We start from the raw sequence: 23944 nt of genomic DNA on the forward strand, positions 1-23944 counted from the left end.
TTGCCTTATACAATTAGAAATGCATATCTGCAGAAAAAAATAAGCCAATAAGAAAGCTTATCTATACTTACAGCAAATTCTCTATAAACTTAAAAAAGTCACTAACATTATAAAACATTACTAACATTACTAAAATAATGTTAGTAAATTCTGAAGCCAAAGGAACAGGCAAAACGCTAAACTATGCAGGGGTGCCGAAATATAAATGTGGAATCCAAAAGGCTCTCATGTCCAAATAAGTCAAAGGCAGGTAACAAAATCTGCCAGACCCAGGAGTATGGTGTCAGAAACAAGAAAGCAAACACTGATGAAGCAGCAACAGGACATGGGTTGGGGAACTCCTAGGTGATTTCCTAGAATGTCCCATCATCTAGGATGTGGAGCTTGCTTTCATGGACCAGCCGGGGCATGATCATAGGTGGTTTAGCCCATTTAAAGGGTCAATGGCAATCAGAGCACTCCTGAAGTGGGAAATGTTTCTCATTACTACTGTGTTGGCCCATACCCATTCCAGTGTATTGGTTATTGGAATTAAGATGGCACCAAGGGTTGTTGGTCACTTTTCACACCATATATGACGGTTCCTGATCTCAGGATAGCAAATTTTGGCATGTGTAATGAAGAAGAAGGTAGAGTCATGCTGGGTCAGGCATAACAGAAGCCAAAAGCAGAACAAGCGGAAGTGAACACCAGGGTAAAAATGGCTTTTATGACTCTTCATACTTCCTTATAACACTGGTTTTTTGTCAAAGGCAGATTTTGCTTGCATATCTGGGGAGTGCCTATGGTATCTCCTATTGTTTGGTTTCCTCTGATGTCTGGCACAGGTCAGTATTTAAATTTCTCATTGGAATGCCAGAGGGCTTTCAGGTCTGCTTGATGGCATGTGTTGTCTTTCAAATTAACCAACTGTTGCAGTTGGTGGGCTTGATGAGAAGGAAATAATGGCGATAAGTCACTATAAAACTGTGTTTAGGTGAAAGAGTATAGTGGATAGTCAAAGGTAAAATTCTTCAGAAACTGGCTAGGTGAGCTGACCCAGGTGCTGCATTCCAACTGGTTACTAATTGTGAAATGATGGCTGGAGGACAAGCTGGAGAGTACAATCTAAAACCATGATATGTTCTAGGAATAGTTTTTTTTTTCTGATAATTTAATATTAATAGAGTGGCAATAAGCTGATAAACAGGGATAAGATGTTCCAGTTTGGCACTGGAGTCTGCCATGACCAAAATGACATGCCTCTGAGAGTGGGAGAAGTCTATGGCACACTCTAGGAGAATGGTGTTCCAGGGCATTTGGAGTTGACAGTGATGTGGCATTGGTGTATTCAGACCTGAATTTATTATGCAAGCAGCTAGCTTAAGGGCTAGTATACTGCAGATTGTTGGGCTTGAAATCATCAGAAATGTGCCCTATGGAGGCTCTGAAGGCCTTCCTTAGAATTTCAAGGGCCACCATGGCTCACCAGTAGTGTTACAGTGCAACGGGGGCTCTGCAGTTTGGACTCTCCTATCTAGAAGGCTCAGCAGGTCATTCTACCAATACCCCTGCATTCCACATCCTTGGGGACCATGTCTGGATGGCTCTGAGTAAGTATGCATCTCCTTGATGGACTGTTCCTGGCCACTACAATGTTCTTTGGCAGAGAGTCTATTGGAATTATGAGGTTCCAATAATTCTGGCTTTTGCACAGTAGCTGAGCTGAGCATTAAGTAAAGGATACGGAAGCCAAATCCTTTAAAAGAGAGGTCATCAACACACTTCCAACGGCTTCTTCTGGGCTTGGAAAGACATTACAGCACTATAGCTGGGAGCTTGGGGTCTGCTCTCAGACATATTAGATTTGATTCAGGCTCTACCATTTACTAACTGTTTAACCTTGGACATATTACTAATCCTGTGTATAAATGGGGATAAAAGTAGGATCCACCTCACAGAGTTGTGATTAAATAAGATAATGCATATGATATACTTAGCACAATGCTTGCACAAGGTAAATGCTTAATAAATAATGGTGATTACTATTATTCTGGTTTTACCTCAGTAGCAATAAATGACAGCCATCAGGCTGCATCCAAATAAGAGCCAGCTGGCCCCTCCACATGTTGCCTCCATGTGTCAAAGGCAGCCCCGATGGCCAGTAGTGCCTGCTCCCAGGGTGGTTGTTCTAGGACAGAACCAGCTTTAGAACTTGCACATATGGTCTCCTGTTTTCGATTCCCACCATGATATAACAAGCATTTGTTTCAAAGTGCACAGCTGTTCAGGATCATAGCAGAGCAAAAACAGGACAGAAAAGTTTTTCCTCTTGGAGGGCAATAGTTACAGTCAAAACTCAGACAATCCCCCTTTCTTTCTTTCTTGCCTGGGTTTGACTGTTTGGATGGCCAGAGTGGAAAATGAGAGATGAATTACCAGTAGTACCTTGTGAACTCCAGGATCTGTCAGACTTTTGGGTAGGGGGTAGGGATGGGGACATTTTGCCTTCTAAAAATCAGTTTGCCTTGGCAAGACAGATCGTGGAAACTCTTAATTTTCAGACTTTCAAAAGTGTTTCTCAAGCTGGCCTAGAGGTAGCCTAAAGTATAACTCTGCCAGATCAGGTGCTCGTGGGACCCAAACCTTGCAAATACCAGAGGATGCCCTCCAAACTGACAGAAGCCACTGCAGTCTTGCAGGTGCCCTTTCATTGGACATTTAAGAATAGAAGCATTGTCCTGGCAGAATGGCACATTGCTGTATAATGGGACTGCTTAGGGAACTTCTGGAAGGCTGCCTTACATGTTCTTTGTTGCACCATTTTAGCCAAGTTGCACTTCTCAAAAACCTGCACTCTGCATAGTTCATCTTTGAGGTCAGAGGGATTAGTATGCTTGCTTAGCAATCCTGAACGAGAGATTGCCTTGAGGCTGTGGCAGACCTGGCTAGAATGAGCTCTCCATTTTTCTGAGGCAGTGATGGAAGTCCTGATGAACCCTAGACACAGCTTCATATCAATATAGCTACGGAATGCCTCAGCCTCGGGCTCACCTAGCAAGCACTGCAGTTTTGCAGGTATGCAGGGCCTACGCAGCAGGGCTTTAGCAGTTTTATTCCTAATTTTAGAGAAACTCCTCTGCTTCCTGTGGGGAAATACTTGCTGGTAGATGGATACTTATTTGATTCCAGGAATACCCAGACAGTGATCTAGAGCTTTGGGGCCTGCAAGCAGAATTTCCAGCAGGCTTTAAAAGTGAAATGCAAGATATGTTTCCCAAGTAGTATCTGGGTCATTGACCTCCAGCTAGGAAAGGCCAAGGACAAGAGGAAAGCGCAGTCACTGAATGCTACAAGGTAGCAGACAAGTGACCTGACCATAGTCAAGTCAGTGAGACCAATTGTGTGAGTAGAACCAGATCTCTCAGGGGAGAATCTCCTGGAGCCCACGCGCACTGAGTTGGTGTGGGAATGTGGTGAAGAGCCAGGCCTGGTGGTTGAGGGGGACTGTCCACTAAGCTTTCTGAGATCCTTAAGTACACTATGGTATGCACTCCCAAAACAGTACCAACTCGGCACTACAGGACATGCAACATGTCGCCACTGAGATCGGGGGCTGGGACACAGAGGAGTGTGATGAGGCTGACCAGTTTCCTCTCTCTGAAGGGCCAGAGCAGCTTTCTAGAAAAATGGACAGCATGGCTCAGTCTGGACATCTGAGCACAGAATGGCTAGTCTCCCATATGCAAGCACAACAGCCTCACTCGGCAGCCTGACTGCCAGTGATGATCAGCAGAAGTTCCTCCCTCCACTCTGCTTGGGAGACCACTTCAGGGATACCCTGAGAAGGTGTAGCAGGGTCTCAAGGACTATCTAAACCTTCCCACAAAGCAGTTACTTGGGAGAGTGGAACTGGCCAGGCTAACTTGCAGAGAGCAGCAGTGCAGGTGCCCTCCCTGGAGCATACTTTTTTTTTTTTTTTTTAACCACCTAACACTCATTATGCCTTCCTAACCCCACCCTGATTTCCTTTCCCCATAGTGTGTCCCGTCTTAGTGGAACAGCACCACAAGGCGTCCTTCCTTCGCTTTAAGGAAGCCAGAGAGACCTCTGAAGTTTTCTCACCATCCCTGGTTCATCCATGGGGAGGTTTGTGACCACAGGGTAGCTTTTCTCTCTCTTGGGACTTTGAGACTTTGGCGGAATAATGTAAGGATGAAATAAATGATTGGTGTTTGTTTGGTGGTAGCACTGGAACAGATGGTGAAGGAACTATTGTGCCTGATCTAAAGCTAGCTGGTTCCTGTCTTTTCCCAGCCTAGTTCTTCAAAACTTCCCTTCAAATCCTTGAACCCCCCAGCATCCTTTCAATACATTATCTTTTCTCATGGGCTTGCAAGAGTGGGTGGCTTGTAACGAAACCACCTCAGCTAATGTGGGTCCATGATGCCAGTCACCTCATTCTAATTGTAGTGGCAGCAGATATAACTCTGGAATTTAGAGACTAAGCCTTCTACGCAATGGAGCTGACATGGTATTTGGCACATTCTAAGGGACAAGGCTCATGTTCAGGGATGGGGCCTACTGATTTGTATGGAAATGACAACTCATGCCTGCAAAGTGGAAAATCAATAAAAATTATTCTGCAACCCCACAAAAAGTCCCCAAATTTTCTAGAGCTGTTCAGGAATTTCTCTGGGAAGGAGCAAAGATAAGGCTGGCTCCGCTCCGTCAGGCAGCAGCGTAATCATGAGCCAACAGCTTCAGCTCGTCTGTCATTTGGGCCAGGAGCACTGCCAAGTTTCTGAAGAATTTCATGTTTTCTTTTCCCAGAGGTAAAGAGCGGAACTGACCAGACTCCATCTAGTAGTCTTAGGTATATACTAAGGAATGTTGAAACTCATCCCTCACACAGTTTAATGATGGCCAATGACAGGCCTGGCCAGAGTTGGCTTAAATAAAGATGGGGACTCTAGAGTTGGGATTTCTGAGGCTGGAAGAACAGGTAAAGGTCTAAAATTCTAGGAGATAAACCCAAAGAAACACCAAATATGTGGAGTCAATGCAGGTGTAGAAATCTTGCCACAGGTATTCAGAGATAAGAGCAAAGGCAAGTGAGCCAGGAGCAGTGAGGCAGCAGGGAGCCCTCGCTGAGTGACTGCCCAGAACATCCAGTTGTCACTTGCAACTGATTTTTGCAGGTTAGTCCATCTCTTGTGCCTAGATAGATTCAGGGTCATGAACAGAGCAGACAAATGAGACAGTAAAAGCAAGAAATAGAGATTCTGGATGAATCTTCAGCAACACAGGCCGCTATGAAGGAAACCATCTGAGCAACGGCCTGGTGGCCCCTCACTATTGTGAAACAGTCTAGATATGAGTCCAGTGAGCTGGGAGCTCTGACACCAATCAGCTCTGTGACCATGTCTTATAATCACTGGGCCTCAGTTTTATCTTCTGAGAATATCTCCTTCACCTACTTTGTAGAGTTATTGCAAAGATCAGATAAATCATAAAAATGTCAGAAATCATAAGAAATCTGAAAATGCTGCAGAAACCTAAGAGCATCGTCAAGATTTTCTCTTTTTTTTTTTTTTTTTTGAGATGGAGTCTTGCTCTGTTGCCCAGGTTGGAGTGCAGTGGCATGATCTCAGCTCACCGCAACCTCCACCTCCTGGGTTCAAGCGATTCTCGTGCCTCAGCCTCCTGAGTAAGCTGGGACTACAGGTGCGCACCACCATGCCTGGCTAATTTTTGTGTTTTAGTAGAGACGGGGTTTTGCCACATTGGCGAGTCTGGTCTCAAACTCTTCACCTAAAGCGATCTTCCCACCTTGGCCTCCCAAAGTGCTGGGATTACAAGCGTGAACCACCATGCCCAGCCTAGATCTTCTCTTTTAAATTGAAAAACTAATGTTTTTTATTTGCCAGTCTTGTCTGCAGAGTTCAAAGTTTTCAAAAAGCATTATTTTCTTGAGAGAAACTGACATTTCACAGACCTCTGTTAGGAAATCAATTGAAGAGGCTAGCAAACTTTTGCACAAGCTATTTTTAATGTGGGAAGTGAGCTAATGCACCTGACTCCCTATAGCCATCGCTGTGACTGAAAGGGAAAATGCTCTTGGGTTGTAGGTTATGGCTTTTCTAGTGGCTGTTACAAAGGGAGTCCCTCCAACTGAGCCACATCAGCTCTATAACACAGTGATATCTGGGGTGTGTTCAGTGGATAGAGCCATTGTGAACCCCAGAGCTCTGTGGACACTACTTGGGTTTTGTTTTGTCATTGGATTTAGTCTGGATTCCGGATTTAATGTTGAGAGCACCGTCCTTGCATGGTACCTCTAAAAAGACAAAAACAGCTAGAATATTGTAGTAATAATATCTTATATTTACTATGGGTTTTTAATTTTACAAAGCAGTTTTACATTTTTTCTGCCTGGGTAACCCTCAAGCTACAAATAAGCTATGTGCCACAAATTTGACTCTAAATTGGTTATTGGCATTCAGAATGCATTTCCCAAGTTCAAGTGTGGTCAGTTAACTGTTTGAGTTCTGGGTCCTGGGGCAGGACAGAATGTGGTCAAGGAGTGAAGAAGAGAAAGAAGAAGAACATCTCCTCCTTCCCTCTTGTACACATCCGAAGCTTGGTGAAAAAAAATTCAAATGGAAACAGCCTTCAGAATCTTCCCTTAACCATTCCTGAGCCCTTCTGTTGTCTCCCCAACCCTTTCTTTCCAGGCTCCTGTGCACAGACCTTACACAAACTCCATCCCTGGGATGGTGCAGAAGGCCTCTGGCCATCAAGCCTGCTCTCCCCAACATGCATGTGAAAAACAGCCCCGTGAAACTGCTTCCCAATTTGAATCCTTCAGACTGGCTGTTGCCATCTCCATCCTACATGTGGTTGCCTTTGTATTACTATTTGCACTTTGTATTACTGTTAGTGTAACTTCCCCACACCCAACTGTAGACCCCACTGAGATCAAGGACTAAGCCATATTCATCTTTGCAAACTTCCCTCTTGATTGCTTTTCAGTCACAGCTCAGAGCACAGTGATTTGCTAATTATTAAAAATATTGACATAAAAATAAAAATAAATATATCCCCTACTCTGTCCAGGTCTTCTCTTTACTGAGCATTCACAAGGCTCCTGCCGTTACCACAATATAATTTTCTATTCCTTCACTGCACAACCCGCAGGAAAAAAGTGATTTTATTGCACTAACATATATAAATATAGCAGTGCCAGATTGCTCCAGAGGTATCTGCATTTTTTTCAAGGGGCTACCTGCTAACTCTAAGGATGGATTTAACCTATGGATTTTCTGGAGACTCTGTTTAGGTCCCTTGCAGGGCACAGGGACTGCCGTGAGTAGGAGGCAGCTCTCCTCAGCTTTGCAAGGGGTCTCATCCTCCACTTCAGAGCCCCCTGGCAACGATTTTGCTGGTGGTTTCTGGAAGGAGGGAGAAGGGTGGCTGGGCGTCTGTGTAAATTACTGTTTGCAGGCTGGGGACTAACTTTATGTAGCTATTCTCTACCTTAAATAATTAAAACTTCTCAGTTCTGGATTTAACTGAATCCTCAAGACCTTCGTGAGAATGGACAAAACTAAAGTCTCACATTCCATATTGAGGTAACCTCTCTAGTTTAACAAGTAGGCCTTTTGGACTGTTTGCTTATTTATCTTCCTAAATCTAGAAAAGGTCTAGTTTTCAAATTATCAGGATAAAAGTACACTCAGAATATAAGAAGATGAAATTTTAAAAATTCATGAAAACTTTCTCACATACATTCAAACCTAAAACTAAAGGACTGATTGTCAGACTTGTAATAAATGACATTTTCACCAGTTCAGAGTTGAAAGGAGTAGAAAAAAATGAATTTACACTCCATAGGTTAATGTCCCTGTAATTATTTTCTAAAATGGTTGTAGAAAATATTAAATTCTAAAATGGCTATAGGGCCGGGGGCTGCGAGCAGTTGGCTAACTTCACTGCTTTTGCTGAGGGGTAGGTGGAGATAGGGGTGACAGAGAAAAACGGAAAGTAGATGTCTTTCCAGTACTATCCTTTGCACCAGGAACTGTCCTGGGAACAGACCACAAGTTGGAGATGAAAGCAAAAATCAAAAAATAGCCTCTAATATTAGATATATTGAGAACTGCTTGTGGGCATATTGCAGCACTAATTAGAAATAAGAAAATGAACAATTAAATTCCTCTCCCTATAACGTAAAGTAGCTTTAAAAATCATATGAAGTCAAACACATACCAAAAAATAAACATAAAACTTCCTACAAACCTCTGTTACCCAGAGACAATGTCTGTCAATATTTGCGCATATTTCTTTCTGGTCTTTTTTCTGCCTTTAAAAAATGATGTCATATCCTGTTTCTTGCATTTGATATTTAACATAAAATAAATATAACATCAAAATGTTGTCATATCCTGTTTCTTGCATTTGATATTTAACATAAAAATTTCCCATGTCACTAAAAACTCCTTTAAACACCATTTTAATAGTTGTGTAATATTTATGTATATTAATACAGCATGATTTATTTAATCTTTCATGATTGAACACGTAGGTTGTTTCTATTTTTTCTATTATATGCAATGATACACTGAACATCTTTGTATATTAATTTTGCGTATTTAGGATTATTAAGATTCTCATGTGTGAAATTATTATGCATATATTATCATGCATATATTACTATGCATATCACCATGCATATATTATCATGCATATCATCATGCATATATTATTATGCATATTATGCATATATTAACATGCATATATTAACATGCATATATTATAAATATATGCATGTTTTAAAGGGACAGCCATACACACTATCAAATTATTTTCTAAAATGGTCGTATGTGTTTGTCTACTCACAAGTATTACCTGTATAACTATTATATGTTGCCACTTCTAATCAGCATTGTGTTCTTTTATTTAAAAAAAAAAAAATGGATTTTCCGGCAAGATGGCCAAATAGGAACAGCTCCGGTCTGCAGCTCCCAGCAAGATCAACGCAGAAGACGGGTGACTTCTGCATTTCCAACTGAGGTACCTGGTTCATCTCATTGGGACTGGCTGGACAGTGGGTGCAGGCCATGGAGGGTGAGCCAAAGCAGGGCAGGGCATTGCCTCATCCAGGAAGTGCAAGGGGTCGGGGTATTTCCCTTTCCTAGCCAAGGGAAGCCATGAGAGACTGTACCAGGTGCGACGGTACACTCTTGCCAAAATACTATGCTTTTCCCATGGTTTTCACAACCTGCAGACCAGGAGATTCCCTCCAGTGCCTGGCTCAGCAGGTCCTCCACCCATGGAGCCCAGCAAGCTAAGATCCACTGGCTTGAAATTCTTGCCGCTAGGGCAGCAGTCTGAGATAGGCCTGGGATGCTGGAGCTTGGTGGGGGGAGGGGCGTTCACCATTGCTGAGGCTTGAGTAGGTGGTTTTATGCTCACAGTGTAAACAAACCCATTGAGAAGCTCAAACCAGGTGGAACCCACCGCAGCTCAGTGAGGCCAACTGCCTCTTTAGATTCCACCTCTGTGGGCAGGGCATATCTGAACAAAAGGCAGCAGCCCAAGTCAGGGACTTATAGAAAAAAGCCTCATCTCCCTGGGACAGAGCACCTGAGGGAAGGGCAGCAGTGGGCACAGCTTCAGCAGACTTAAATGACCCTGCCTGACAGCTCTGAAGAGAGCAGTGGTTCTCCCAGCATGGCAATTTAGCTCTGATAACAGACAGACTGCCTCCTCAAAGTGGGTCCCTGACCCCCGTGTAGCCTGATTGGGAGATACCTCCCAGTTGGGGCCGACAGACACCTCATACAGGAGAGCACTGGCTGGCATCTGGCAGGTGCCCATCTGGGGCCAAGCTTCCAGAGGAAGGATCAGGCAGCAATATTTGCTGCTCTGCAATGTCTGCTGATGATACCCAGGCAAACAGGGTCTGGAGTGGACCCCCAGCAAACTCCAACAGACTTGCAGCTGAGGGACCTGTTAGAAGGAAAACTAACAAACAGAAAGGAATCACATCAACATCAAAAAAAAGGACATCCACACCAAAACCCCATCCATAGGTCATCAACATTGAAGACAAAATGTAGATAAAACCACAAAGATGAGGAGAAACCAGCGCAGAAAGGCTGAAAATTCCAAAAACCAGAACACCTCTTATCCTCCAAAGGATCACAACTCCTCACCAGCAAGGGAACAAAACTGGATGGAGAATGAGTTTGATGAGTTGACAGAAGTATGCTTCAGAAGGTGGGTAATAACAAACATCTCCGAGCTAAATGAGCATGTTCTAACCCATCGCAAGGAAGCTAAAAACCTTGAAAAAAGGTTAGACGAATGGCTAACTAGAACAACCAGGGTAGAGAAGAATATAAATGACCTGATGGAGCTGAAAAACACAGCATGAGAACTTCATGAGGCATACACAAGCTTCAATAGCCAATTAGATCAAGCAGAAGAAAGGATATCAGTGATTGAAGATCAAATTAATGAAATAAAGCGAGAAGAAAAGATTAGAGAAAAATGAGTGAAAAGAAATGAACAAAGCCTCCAAGAAATACGGGACTATGTGAAAAGACCGAATCTACATTTGATTGGTGTACCCGAAAGTGACGGGGAGAATGGAATCAAGTTAGAAAACACTCTTCAGGATATTATTCAGGAGAACTTCCCCACCCTAGCAAGGCAGGCCAACATTCAAATTCAGGAAATACAGAGAACACAACAAAGATATTCCTTGAGAAGAGCAACCCCAAGATACATATTTTCAGATTCACCAAGATTGAAACAAAGGAAAAAATATTAAGGGCAGCCAGAGAGAAAGGTTGAGTTACCCACAAAGGGAAGCCCATCAGACTAACAGTGGATCTCTCAGCAGAAACCCTACAAGCCAGAAGAGAGTGGGGGCCAATATTCAACATTCTTAAAGAAAAGAATTTTCAACCCAGAATTTCATATCCAGCCAAACTAAGCTTCACAAGTGAAGGAGAAATAAAATCCTTTACAGACAAGCAAATGCTGAGAGATTTTGTTTCCACCAGGTCCGCCTTACAAGAGCTCCTGAAGGAAGCACTAAACATGGAAAGAAACAACCAGTAACAGTCACTGCAAAAACATGCCAAATTGGAAAGACCATCGACACTATGAAGAAACTGCATAACTAATGGGCAAAATAACCAGCTAGCATCATAATGACAGGAGCAAATTCACATATAACAATATTCACCTTAAATGTAAAAGGGCTAAATGCCCCAATTAAAAGATACAAACTGGCAAATTGGATAAACAGTCAAGACCCATCAGTGTGCTGTATTCAGGAGACCCATCTCCTGTGCAAAGACACACATAGGCTCAAAATAAAGGGATGAAGGAAGATCTACCAAGCAAATAGAAAACAAAAAAAGCAGGGTTGAAATCCCAGTATCTGATAAAACAGACTTTAAACCAACAAAGATCAAAAGAGACAAAGAAGACCATTACATAATGGTAAAGGGATCAATGCAACAACAAGAGCTAACTCTCCTAAATATATATGCACCCAATACAGGAGCACCCATATTCAGAAAGCAAGTTCTTAGAGACCTACAAAGAGACTTAGACTCCCACACAATAATAGTGGGAGACTTTAACACCCCACTGTTAATATTAGACAGATCAATGAGACAGTAAATTAACAAGGATATCCAGGACTTGAACTCAGCTCTGGACCGAGTAGACCTAATAGACATCTACAGAATTCTCCACCCCAAATCAACAGAATATGCATTCTTCTCAGCACCACATCACACTTATTCTAAAATTGACCATATAATTGGAAGTAAAACACTTCTCAGCAAATATAAAAGAGCAGAAATCACAACAAACTGTCTCTCAGACCACAGTGCAATCAAATTAGAACTCAGGATTAAGAAAGTCACTCAAAAGCGCACAACATGGAAACTTAACAACCTGCTCCTGAATGACTACTGGGTAAACAACAAAATGAGGGCAGAAATAAAGATGTTCTTTGAAGCCAATGAGAATGAAGATACAACATACCAGAATCTCTGTGACACATTTAAAGCAGTGTGTAGAGGGAAATTTGTATCACTAAATGCTCACAAGAGAAAGCAGGAAAGATCTAACATTGACACCCTAACATCACAATTAAAAGAACTAGAGAAGCAAGGGCAAACAAATTCAAAAGCTAACAGCAGACAGAAATAACTAAGATCAGAGCAGAACTAAACGAGATAGAGACACAAAAAACCCTTCAAAAAATCAATGAATCCAGGAGCTGGTTTCATGGAAACATTAAAAAAATAGATAGACCGCTAGCCAAGATTAATAAAGAAGAAAAGAGAGAAGATTCAAATAGATGCAATAAAAAATGATAAAGGGGATATCACTGCCGATCCCACAGAAATACAAACTACCATCAGAGAATACTATAAACACCTCTATGCAAATAAACTAGAAAATCTAGAAGAAATGGATAAATTCCTGGACACATACACCCTCCCAAGACTAAACCAGGAAGAAGTCAAATCTCTGAATAGACCAATAACAGGTGGTGAAATTGAGCCAATAATTAATAGCCTACCAACCAAAAAAAGTCCAGGACCAGACGGATTCACAGCCAAATTCTACCAGAGGTACAAAGAAGAGCAGGTACCATTCCTTCTAAAACTATTCCAATTAATAAAAAAAAAGGGGGAATCCTCCCTAACTTATTTTATGAGGCCAGCATCATCCTGATACCAAAATCTGGCAGAGACACAACAAAAAAAGAGAATTTTTGACCAATATCCCTGATGAACATTGATGAGAAAATCCTCAATAAAATACTGGCAAACCAAATCCAGCAGCACATCAGAAAGCTTATCCACCACGATCAAGTTGGCTTCATCCCTGGGATGCAAGGCTGGTTCAACATATGCAAATCAATAAACGTAATCCATCACATAAACAGAACCAATGACAAAAACCACATGATTATCTCAATAGATGCAGAAAAGGCCTTCAACAACAGCCCTTCATGCTAAAAACTCTCAATAAACTAGGTGTTGATGGAACGTATCTCAAGATAATAAGAGCTATCTATTATAACCCACAGCCAATATCATACTGGATGGGCAAAAACTGGAAGCATTCCCAGCACAAGACAAGGATGCCCTTTCTCACCACTCCTATTCAACACAATGTTGGAAGTTCTGGCCAGGGCAATCAGGCAAGAGAAAGAAATAAAGGGTATTCATTGGAAAAGAGGAAGTAAAATTGTCTCTGTTTGCAGATGACATGATTGTATATTTAGAAAACCCCATTGACTCAGCCCCAAATCTCCTTAAGCTGATAAGCAACTTCAGCAAAGTCTCAGGATCAAAATCAATGTGCAAAAATCACAAGCATTCCATGCTATACACCAATAACAGACAAACAGAGAGCCAAATCATGAGTGAACTCCCATTCACAATTGCTTCAAAGAGAATAAAATACCTAGGAATACAACTTACAAGGGATGTGAAGGACCTCTTCAAGGAGAACTACAAACCACTGCTCAACAAAATAAAAGAGGACACAAACAAATGGAAGAACATTCCATGCTCATGGATGGGAAGAATCAATATCGTGAAAATGGCCATACTGCCCAAGGTAATTTGTAGATTCAGTGCTATCCCCACCAAGTTGCCACTGACTTTCTTCACAGAATTGGAAAAACCTATTTTAAATTTCATATGGAACCAAAAAAGAGTCCACAGAGCCAAGACAAGACTAAGCAAAAGGAACAAAGCTGGAGGCATCATGCTACCTGACTTCAAACTATACTACAAGGCTACAGTAACCAAAACAGCATGGTACTGGTACCAAAACAGATATATAGATCAATGGAACAGAACAGAGGCCTCTGAAATAACACCACACATCTACAACCATCTGATCTTTGACAAACCTGACAAAAACAAGCAATGGAGAAAGGATTCCCTATTTAATAAATGGTGTTGGGAAAACTAGCCCGCCATATGCAGAAAGCTGAAACTGGATCTCTTCCTTACACCTTACACAAAAATTAACTCAAGATGGATTAAAGACTTAAATGTAAGATCTAAAACCATGAAAATCCTAGAAGAAAACCTAGGCAATACCACTCAGGACATAGGCATGGGCAAAGACTTCATGTCTAAAACACCAAAAGCAATAGCAACAAAAGCCAAAATAGACAAATGGGATCTAATTAAACTAAAGAGCTTCTGCACAGCAAAAGAAACTATCAGCAGAGTGAACAGACAACCTGAAGATTGGGAGAAAATTTTTGCAATCTATCCATCTGACAAAGGGCTAATATCCAGAATCTACAATGAACTCAAACAAATTTACAAGAAAAAAACAAACAACACCATCAAAAAGTGGGCAAAGGATATGAACAGACACTTCTCAAAAGAAGACATTTATGCAGCCAACAGACATATGAAAAATGCTCATTATCACTGGTCATCAGAGAAATGCAAATCAAAACCACAATGAGATGCCATCTCACGCCAGTTAGAATGGCAATCATTAAAAAGTCAGGAAACAACAGATGCTAGAGAGGATGTGGAGAAATAGGAATGCTTTTATACTGTTGGTGGGACTGTAAACTAGTTCAGCCATTGTGGAAGTCAGTGTGGCGATTCCTCAAGGATCTAGAACTAGAATTACCATTTGACCCAGCAATCCCATTACTGGGTATATACCCAAAGGATTATAAATCATGCTACTATAAAGACACATGTACACGTATGTTTATTGCGGCACTATTCACAATAGCAAAAACTTGAAACCAACTCAAATGTCCATCAATGATAGACTAGATAAAGAAAATGTGGCACATATACACCATGGAATACTATGCAGCCATAAAAAAGGATGAGTTCATGTCCTTTGTAAGGACATGGATGAAGCTGGAAACCATCATTATCATCAAACTATCACAAGGACAGAAAACCAAACAGCACATGTTCTCACTCATAAGCGGGAGTTGAACAATGAGAACACATGGACACAGGGAGGGGAACATCACACACCGGGGCCTGTCAGGACGTCGGGGGCTGGGAGAGGGATAGCATCAGGAGAAATACCTAATGTAAATGATGAGTTAATGGGTGCAGCACACCAACATGGCACATGTATACCTATGTACCAAACCTGCACGTTGTACACATGTTCCCCAGAACTTAAAGTATAATTGAAAAAAAAGAAAAAAAAACCTTTGCCAGTTTTGTAAATAAAAATTGTATCTGAGTTACTTTATTCATTCACAATTGTTATTCATTTGGTTTTCATTTTTGTGAGTTGTCCGAATAAGATGGTTATGTGATTAAAATATGCACATTCCTATGAGAAGTATAAACTAGTAGATTAGCACCAAATACGTTAATGTTCTTCTACAGTATTTGTGGCCCAGTCAAATTTTCTTTCATAAATACAACCTAAATAAAGCAAAATATGAAGCAATCCTTACCTTTCTTTGGAGATTTTGAGGAATTTTCTGCTGACTTGACTTCTTCTTCTTCTTGTTCTTCTTCTTCTTCTTTTACTTCTCTTTCATCTTCATTTTCTTTCTCTTCTTTAGACTCCTTTCTTGATGTCATGGCTAATTCCTCTAGATCTTTATTTTTTATAAGGGTATGATGAAGTTTCTCATATGCATCTTCAAACTTTTCCTCTGCCTGTCTGGCTCTATTTTCAACCTCCCTGACATGGGAGAGAAACACAACAAAATAGAAAGGGTTGAAAAAGTATTTTTGATTTAGAAACTCATTTTCTAAAAAGGCAGTAAGATTAGATGAATGTGTCTGAAGGGTAGAAATAAGGGAAGCAACAGCATCAACGATTAACTGAGAACTGGGGGCCCAGGAGCGACTCTGAATGCTAATGTCAGAGTAGAAATCATGCTGCTATTTAAGAATATACTTATCATTTCTTAGTAAAATCTGATTTTGGGTATCTGGAATTCTCCATCAATGGCCAGGGAACTCCCTTTCAAGGGTTAATTTTGGCTTCCCTTAATTGATGTGATCCAACAAACTAAATTCAACAGAGTCACTTCTTTTCTAGCACCTCTAAAACCAAATTTTTACAATCAAAGAAACCAGCTTGAGATGTGCTTCTTAGCTACTACAGCACGTTATATGTCTACATGGCTACGCTCTTCTCCTGGCATCCCCAGCCATCTTAACTATATTGCCCTTTCTACTCTTTGAGTTATGTAACATTCTTTCCCAAGCACAATAGTTTCTGCTAGTTCCCTCTATTTCCCTAAGTCATCTCTTAGAAACAAACATCGAATTGGATCACTCTAACACCCCCCTCTAACACACACAAAGAGTTTGACTTCCTCTATCTTTCCACTGTAGTTAAGAATGGATATTCCCACCAGGGCAGTGTAGTTTACTGCCTCTAGCAGAACATGTGGAGACATACATCCCCCTAATGAGGATAAAGAAAGCAGGAGAGCCAAAGGGAAGTCAAAAAGTGTGAATTTCTCAGTCAAACCTTCTGGCCAGCCATTTTCATCTTCTTACCATTGTGTTGACTCATACTTACAGTAACTTCTCCTGCATATGTTCAATTACAGCCATTGCTTCAAGATATTTTTGGGCCAGTGTACCTTGCTTAGCTGATTCTCTCTGACAGAGGAAATATGAGATATGAATGAACTGACAGTCTCAATAATCAGTATTCTACTTTTTCAGGATGTTCTGGATCAAACCTTCTAGAATATTCTTTGTCTACTACCCATATCTTCTAATAGATGGTTAAGCACACTCTTAATACCAAAAAAAAAATAGGGATTGTCTGTGGCCAAATAGCATAGAAGCTTCTAAATTATTCATGCTACAGGTGAATAAGAATTTGATTTGAATTGTAAAGAAGAAGCAGGGGAAACAGTAACAACAAAAAGAAACAGAGAAATAAAAAAAGATTTAAAAAATAAGGAGAAGCGTCAACATGTTTCTTTATAAGTCAAGTTAAAGATCAAGGAAGCTAACTTGTATATCTGTCTTACTAATAATTTACTTCACTAAGAATGTAACATTGCAAAATCCAGTGAAGTCTTTAAATTCCTTAGGGGACTTCATAAATATCAGTTAAAGATGTAGATCTTGCCAGACAAAGAAAATATAGAAAAAAGATAACCTCTTTAATTTATTTTGACTCTATATAAGAGGAAGATGAGAGAGGAAATTTAGAGGACAAAAACTATAAGCATATTTTTAATTGAATATTAACATTTTCCCAGAACAGTGTACTTTTAAAGTCTCATTTATCCACGTCTCCCAAGCAGTGTCCAGTACAAGGTAAAGTCTACATTATAGACAGAAGGAGAGATAGAAGAGGGTGGACAGCCTGCCACAATCACAGCATGATCCAGTGGGCTAAAGCAAGCCTGCATCTAAGCCTCTAATCCTCAATCACACATTCCATCATACCACTATACCTTTTTCTAAAAGAGAAAAGAACCTGTGTTAGTCTCTTCACTATTTATTTATTTATTTATTCTTTAACTTTTATAGAGACTGGATCTTGCTCTGTCACCCAGGCTACAGTGCAGTGGCACAATCATAGCTCACTGCAGCCTTGACCTCCCAGGCTCAAGCAATCCTCCCACCTCAGCCTCCCAAGTGGCTGGGACTACAGGTGCACACCACCATGCCCAGACAATTTTTAATTGTTTTAGGTAGAGATTGGGTCTTGCTATGTTGCCCAGGTTGGTCTTGAACTCTTGGCCTCAAGTGATCCTCCTGCCTCAGCCTCCCAAGTGCTGAGATTATAGGCACTGGCCACCACACTTGGCCAATTTCTTCACTTTTATGCTAGATATTAGACTCTTATTTTCTCTGTCACATATTTTTCTCTTTCTGTTTTGTTGCTTCTTTTGGGTAACTTGTTTGGAAAGTACACACTATCATTTTTCACCCTGAACCTAAGGTATGTGATGTGGCTGTGCCTGCATGGCACACACTACTAACTTATTTGTTCTTTTAAAAGAAACGGTTTCAGAGCAGAGGCTTCTAGAACTGGAATTCCACACATGGTTTACAGCCCTATGAAACAACTAAAACTATCGGTGGAATCCAAGGTAAACCAGGATTGTCCACTACTACCTGTGTGCATTTGAGCCTTCTGACTCTCTCCTCATTCTGTCAATAGATATAAATTTAGTTACAATATGCTAGGAAAACATCCCTTTCTTTTGATACTGGCAGGTACAGATTAATGTTTTGTGGTCCATTTCAAGTCCTTCAATAGGAGAGCTTCAGACCGTGGTCTGAAATGACATTTTAGACATTCCCATGGTCTGAAATGCTGGTTGTGGGGCTGCTAGCATCCTCTATGTGTGCCAGATGGCAATCCCCCATGAATCACCCATATACCGATGCAGATGCCTCAAGGCTAATTACAGTTACTGCCACAGGCCTTCTTCTCAGACTCCAAACCTTCCTCTGGCTTTTATGCCATTTTACTCACTATATAACAGAGACAAACATGGACCATGCGGCTCTTGTAATCAATTGCATTGGACCCTCCTTGCTTGTGCCTATGTGCTGTAGCTTCCAGTTAGTCTCCGTCTGACATCAGTTCTGCCTTTAGCTTTTTTAGCTTGGTCCTCCTGGGTTTTTACTCTACTAATGGGCTTTGGGTTGCATTTCTATGGCTTGGGAGTGCCTCAAGGAAGATCCCACTCCAGGCTCAGCTCCTTGGGATTCAATTCTGGACTCCTAGTTGGACTGGGTGCTCCTATCAGCTTTGGACTATTCTCTGAGTACCAATATCCCCAAATATCAATCAACCTCGTCCCCTACTAGAATAGCACAATTAGGCCTCTTCTGTTTGAGCACCTGGTGATTGAAGCCACTTTTGCAAAATTATGATGGTAAGATAAATCTGACGGGGCTGACTCCATCTTGCTTGAGTCTCACAGGCTGGCTGACTTGGCTCATTCCTGGGCATGGGCAAAGTTTAAATGATAATAGCTCTTCCCCAAAACTAAACTACTAAACTACCCTTGTAAAACTAATGAAAGGCCACCAAGTTAGGAGTATAAGAGGGACCTGAATTCAGCCATTATTCCAGAGGTCAAAAGATTTGCAAATTCCCTAATTATGCCTGTAAATAACATCATTATTGTAGAACCTAAGGTTGGTATTTTGAGATGTCTTTTCAAGCTGCTGACAACAGGATGGTGCCACTCTGACTCATAACTCAAGTAGTCCTGTGGCCCCCACAGGACTGTTACACCAAAGCTCCAGCATAAAATCTTAGAATATGGACTCAGTGCATGAGGACCATTATCCATACCCCATGATTGCATCCCCAACCAATAAGCAACACCCATACCCTGGCCCCCTGCCTACCAAACTATCTTGGAAAAAATTTAACCTTTGAGCCTTCAAGAAGATCAATTTGAGTAGTAACTCCATCTCCTACACGGTGTGGCCAGCTTCGTGTCAATTAAACTCTTTCTTTACTGCAATGCTGTGGTCCCAGCTAATTGATTGTGTCTGTGCAATGGGCAGGAAGGACCCACTGGGAAGTTACATGATCCCGTTCTACTTGTGCAGTACTCCGGCCACCATTCTACAGGAAGACTGTGATTCTTCTTGGCTTCCAGGAACTTGCAAGTAATTGTACATCCAGATGGCATTTCAGTCCTCTCTCCAGACTTTTTGGTTAATCAGAACCTAGACAGTTTGGTCTTTAGTGATCTATAGTAGCAGCAGCAACTTTTCAAAAGCTTAGAGATGGACTTACTGGTCCATGTTCTCTTTACCTGGGGTATCCACATGGCACTGCCAGTATCACACAGAATGGCAGTATCTGGGAGCAGTGGACCTCACACTATCAAAGACATGTGATACTCCTCAGTTTTGTCCCAGGCTGCAGGCTCCTAGTTTCCTGACTGCTTCCTGCCTGGTTCCAGGGCCTAGCCTGGACGGCATACCAGAGTTCTAACTTTAGAGAAGCAAGTCTGAGGCAGGAGGGCTTGTAGCTGGGACTGGTGGGGGTTAGCAGATAAAAAGCTGCTACCCATTGTCTTTGTCTCCCTTTTTAAAAAGTTTTAGCCGAGCGTGGTGGCTCATGCCTGTAATCCCAGCACTTTGGGGGGGCCGAAGCGGGCGGATCACGAGGTCAGTAGTTCAAGACCAGCCTGACCAACATAATGAAACCCCACATTTACTAAAAATACAAAAAATTAGCCGGGCATGATGGTGGGCACCTGTAATCCCAGCTACTTGGGAGGCTGAGGCAGGAGAATCGCTTGAACTTAGGAGGCAGAGGTTGCAGTGAGCCGATATTGCACCATTGCACTCCAGCCCGGGCGACAGTGCGAGACTCTGTCTCTAAATAAATAAATAAATCTCATGACGTTGTATTCCATTCCCACTGCTCCGTCTTTCGTATTTGCCTCACAGTCTTAGTGACCAACATAGTGATGCATTATTTTTAAAACTTGTTGAAAGTTCTCTGATGTCTCCCAAGGCACCACTTTGGGAGAATGTGCTGAAGGAAATTAAAATATATTACCCCCCAAATATATTTATTTGACATATTTTGAAATAGCCGCTGCCTGGCCAGGAAACAAAAGTGGCCTTGCAAAGCTGTCTTTTGTGGGAAAAATTTGCATCTGTAGAGAATCTCCATTAAAGCAGTCACCGCCCCTTCCGCTTTCTATGCCTTTCCAGGACCCAGGAGAGATTGAGAGTCTGATGCCTTTCAAAGTCTGAAAAGAAACATTTTTATCTATTCTCTCTGAGGGAGACTTCATCTACACAACAAGGCCACCTTTGCCAGCCAAGCTTCTTCCTTTTCTCTCTCTCTCAACCAGTTTTTTCACTAACCTGATTCACCAAGGTAACCTGTTTCTAGCCATACTCAGTCTGTACTCTTTACTGTGGCCTCAGGATGGTATATTAGCTTCTGGATCTTCATTCTGAAGGCTCTTATGTATACATGTTAAACAAATGTATATGCCTTTTCTCCTATTAATCAATTTGCCTCACACCAGTGATTTTTCAGCAAATTTTTAGGGGGCCAAGAGCCTATGGCTCCCACACCCCTAACAATGAAATGGTTCTTAACTTTAGGATGGAGAAATTTGACAAAATCTATTGATCCCCCAATCCAAGAAAATGCACAATATGAACATACACACAAAATATTACCACCACTTCAGGGAATTAGTGGGATAAAGCCCATCCATAAACTCTTAAAGTCACAGTATTCTGTAGAGATTAAGATACCGATCTAGAGCTGACTGAAGTCTACCATGGTCCTACAACCAAACTTCTGTGGAGACATTTTAAATCTGCTTTCTTGCTGAGTGTCCACAGCTATTGTCTCTAAGTTTCCAGTTTCCCGACAGTTATTGTTCTTAGGGGTATGTGCTTATTATCATAGCTCTCAATAAAGTCTACTAAATGAATGTTTAACAATTAGTCAAACAGTGACCAAGAGATAGTTAAACTAAGGAAAGAGATGAAATACTGATGTTAAAATGGGGTTTAGGCCGGGCGCAATGGCTCGCGTCTGCAATCCCAGCTCTTTGGGAGGCTGAGGTGGATGGATCACCTGAGGTCGGGAGATCGAGACCAGCCTGGCCAACATGGTGAAACCCTGTCCCTACTAAAAGTACAAAAATTAGCCGGGCATGGTGGCAGGAATCTGTAATCCCAGCTACTCCAGAGACTGAGACAGGAGAATCGCTTGAACTCGGGAGGCAGAGCAAAACTCTATCAAAAAAAAAAAAAAGAGGTTTAAAGATGAGAACGAGAAGCTTTTGTAAAGTTACAGTGAAAAAAGGAGTTTTCCAGGAATTATGTTGGAAGAAAAATATCTGTAAAATACATGACTTAGGAACCCCTAGTCCCCTTAGAGTAGCTGGAAGTTATGTTAGCACCATATCATTTTTATGTAATGCTAAATAGTGTTGAATTCCCTAGTTGGGTTTCAGATACATACCCAGGAAGACAACACATCTGTTTCAAATAGAGGTCTGGAATGAACATTTTCATCTTCTCCAACAAATCGAATGAGTTTTTCCTTCTCTGTAGATGTTGAAGGTTGCTAGAACACAGAAACATGTGGACCTGTTAGCAAGCTGGTGTGGCACCCCAGCAAGTTTCCTGGCACGGTAGCAAGTTTCCTGGCACCATGTTGGAAGCTTACATTTTCCACTTCCTTTAATCATACAACAAGCATTTTTGAAGACTTTCACATAGCAAATGCTGTGAAAAACTGGTAGGATGGGGAGTGTGGACAAGGGGATACAACTATGGGAAAAACAAAGAGGATTTCTTCCAGGTTCCAGGAACTGACAGTACTATAGGAGAGATAGATAATAAAATGAATAATTATGGTATAACATGATTACTGTTAGCATAAAAGTGTGCTCCAAGGGCTGTGTGCACCCAGAAAAGGGCCATGCATTCTTCTTAGGTACTTCAGGAATTATTAACAGAGAAAGTGATATCGAAAGGCTGAACAGGTGCTTGTAAAATAGAGAGGAAAGGGGCTGAACTAAGTCTACAGGTGGTAGTAGTAAGAGCAGTAGTAGTAGTAGTAGTAATGGTTTTGTTACCAGAAAAGGTTGTTACCAGACCCCAAGAGCGGGTTCTTCGATCTCACACAGGATAAAATTCAGGGTGAGTCTCAGAATATAGTAAAGTAAAAGCAGTTTACTAGAAATTACTCTATTACAGAGTTGGGTATCCTCAGAAAGCAAGAGGAGAAATGCCCTTAACATAAACATAATGCTTGCTTATATAGGATACTAACGCTAAGAATAGTGTATTTTATTATAAAGGCTGGTGATCAGCTTGTGACAGGCTATTAGTATTATTATTCTCTAGTGTAACTGTTGATTTCAGCAATAATTTATGAGTATACTGTCAGAGACGTATGAACCAGAAAAACTCCATCTTAAAGAGTAGCTGGGTACAATGAGGCTAAAACCTACTGGGCTGCCTCCCCAGATGGTTAAGGCATTCTAAGTCACAGGATGAGACAAAAGGTCAGCACAAAATACAGGTCATAAAGACCTTGCTGATAAAACAGGTTGCAGGAAAGAAGCCGGTCAAAACCCACTAAAACCACAACGGCCACAAGAGCGACCTCTGGTCGTCCTCACTGCTATACTCCCATCAGCGCCATGACAGTTTACAAATGCCATGGCAATGTCAGGAAGTTACCCTATATGGTCTAAAAAGGGGAGGCATGAATAATCCACCCCTTGTTCAGCATATCATCAAGAAAATGGGCAACCAGCAGCCCTTAAGGCTACTCTGTCTATGGAGTAGCCGTTCTTTTATTCCTTTACTTTCTTAATAAACTTGCTTTCACTTTGGACTGCAAACTCGCTCTGAATTCTTTCTTGTGCAAGATCCAAGAATCCTCTCCTGGGGTCTGAATCGTGACCCCTTTCCTGTAACAGTACCATTATCTTTAAAGTGAAACCCATTTTTAAACTGAGAATGCCTTTTTCCATTAACTCGTTTCCTCAACCATAAACATCTTGTGACTAAGAGTGTCCAATTTCCTGGGAAAGTAACCCAGTAGGTTTTGCTTTATCTGGACTTTATTCAAGATGGAGTCACTCTGGTTAAGACACCTCTGACAATTTCCATTTATTCTGTGCCTTCTATATACCAAGCACTTTACCAGAAATAAAACAGAAAATGCTGATTGAAATAGGCTTGGGTGTTACATAATATTTCTGTTCTGTTGTCCTGCCTGTGCAGTGAGTAGAAGACCTATTTCAGAGTCTGGAGTCATGCCAACACTTAAACTATATACAGAGAAGAAACATATCAGAGAAGTAAATCAAGACATTGTAGAGAGTGTTAGGCAATCATGAGTTCTAGGAAGCCAAAGGCAGTAGTAGTCAATCTAAGAATTAGCAAGGGGTCTTGTG

At 41.4% G+C, this 23944-nt stretch overlaps 1 protein-coding gene across 6 annotated transcripts in view; it reads right to left on the reverse strand.

The window, feature by feature from the left end:
• The window catches only part of AXDND1 (axonemal dynein light chain domain containing 1), a 188441-nt gene that overhangs the window by 4482 nt on the left and 160015 nt on the right, over window positions 1-23944 (reverse strand). For all 6 annotated transcript variants that reach the window (XM_058443024.1, XM_058443025.1, XM_058443023.1 and 3 more), the window contains 3 exons: window positions 21994-22098; window positions 16576-16658; window positions 15491-15723 (listed from right to left, as the gene is read on the reverse strand). In XM_058443024.1, coding sequence (XP_058299007.1) covers window positions 15491-15723; window positions 16576-16658; window positions 21994-22098 — 421 coding nt within the window. The remainder of the gene's footprint in view (window positions 1-15490; window positions 15724-16575; window positions 16659-21993; window positions 22099-23944) is intronic.

This window comes from Hylobates moloch, unplaced genomic scaffold, assembly GCF_009828535.3.
Source record: "Hylobates moloch isolate HMO894 unplaced genomic scaffold, HMol_V3 SCAFFOLD_8, whole genome shotgun sequence".
Taxonomy (NCBI): Eukaryota; Metazoa; Chordata; class Mammalia; order Primates; family Hylobatidae; genus Hylobates; species Hylobates moloch.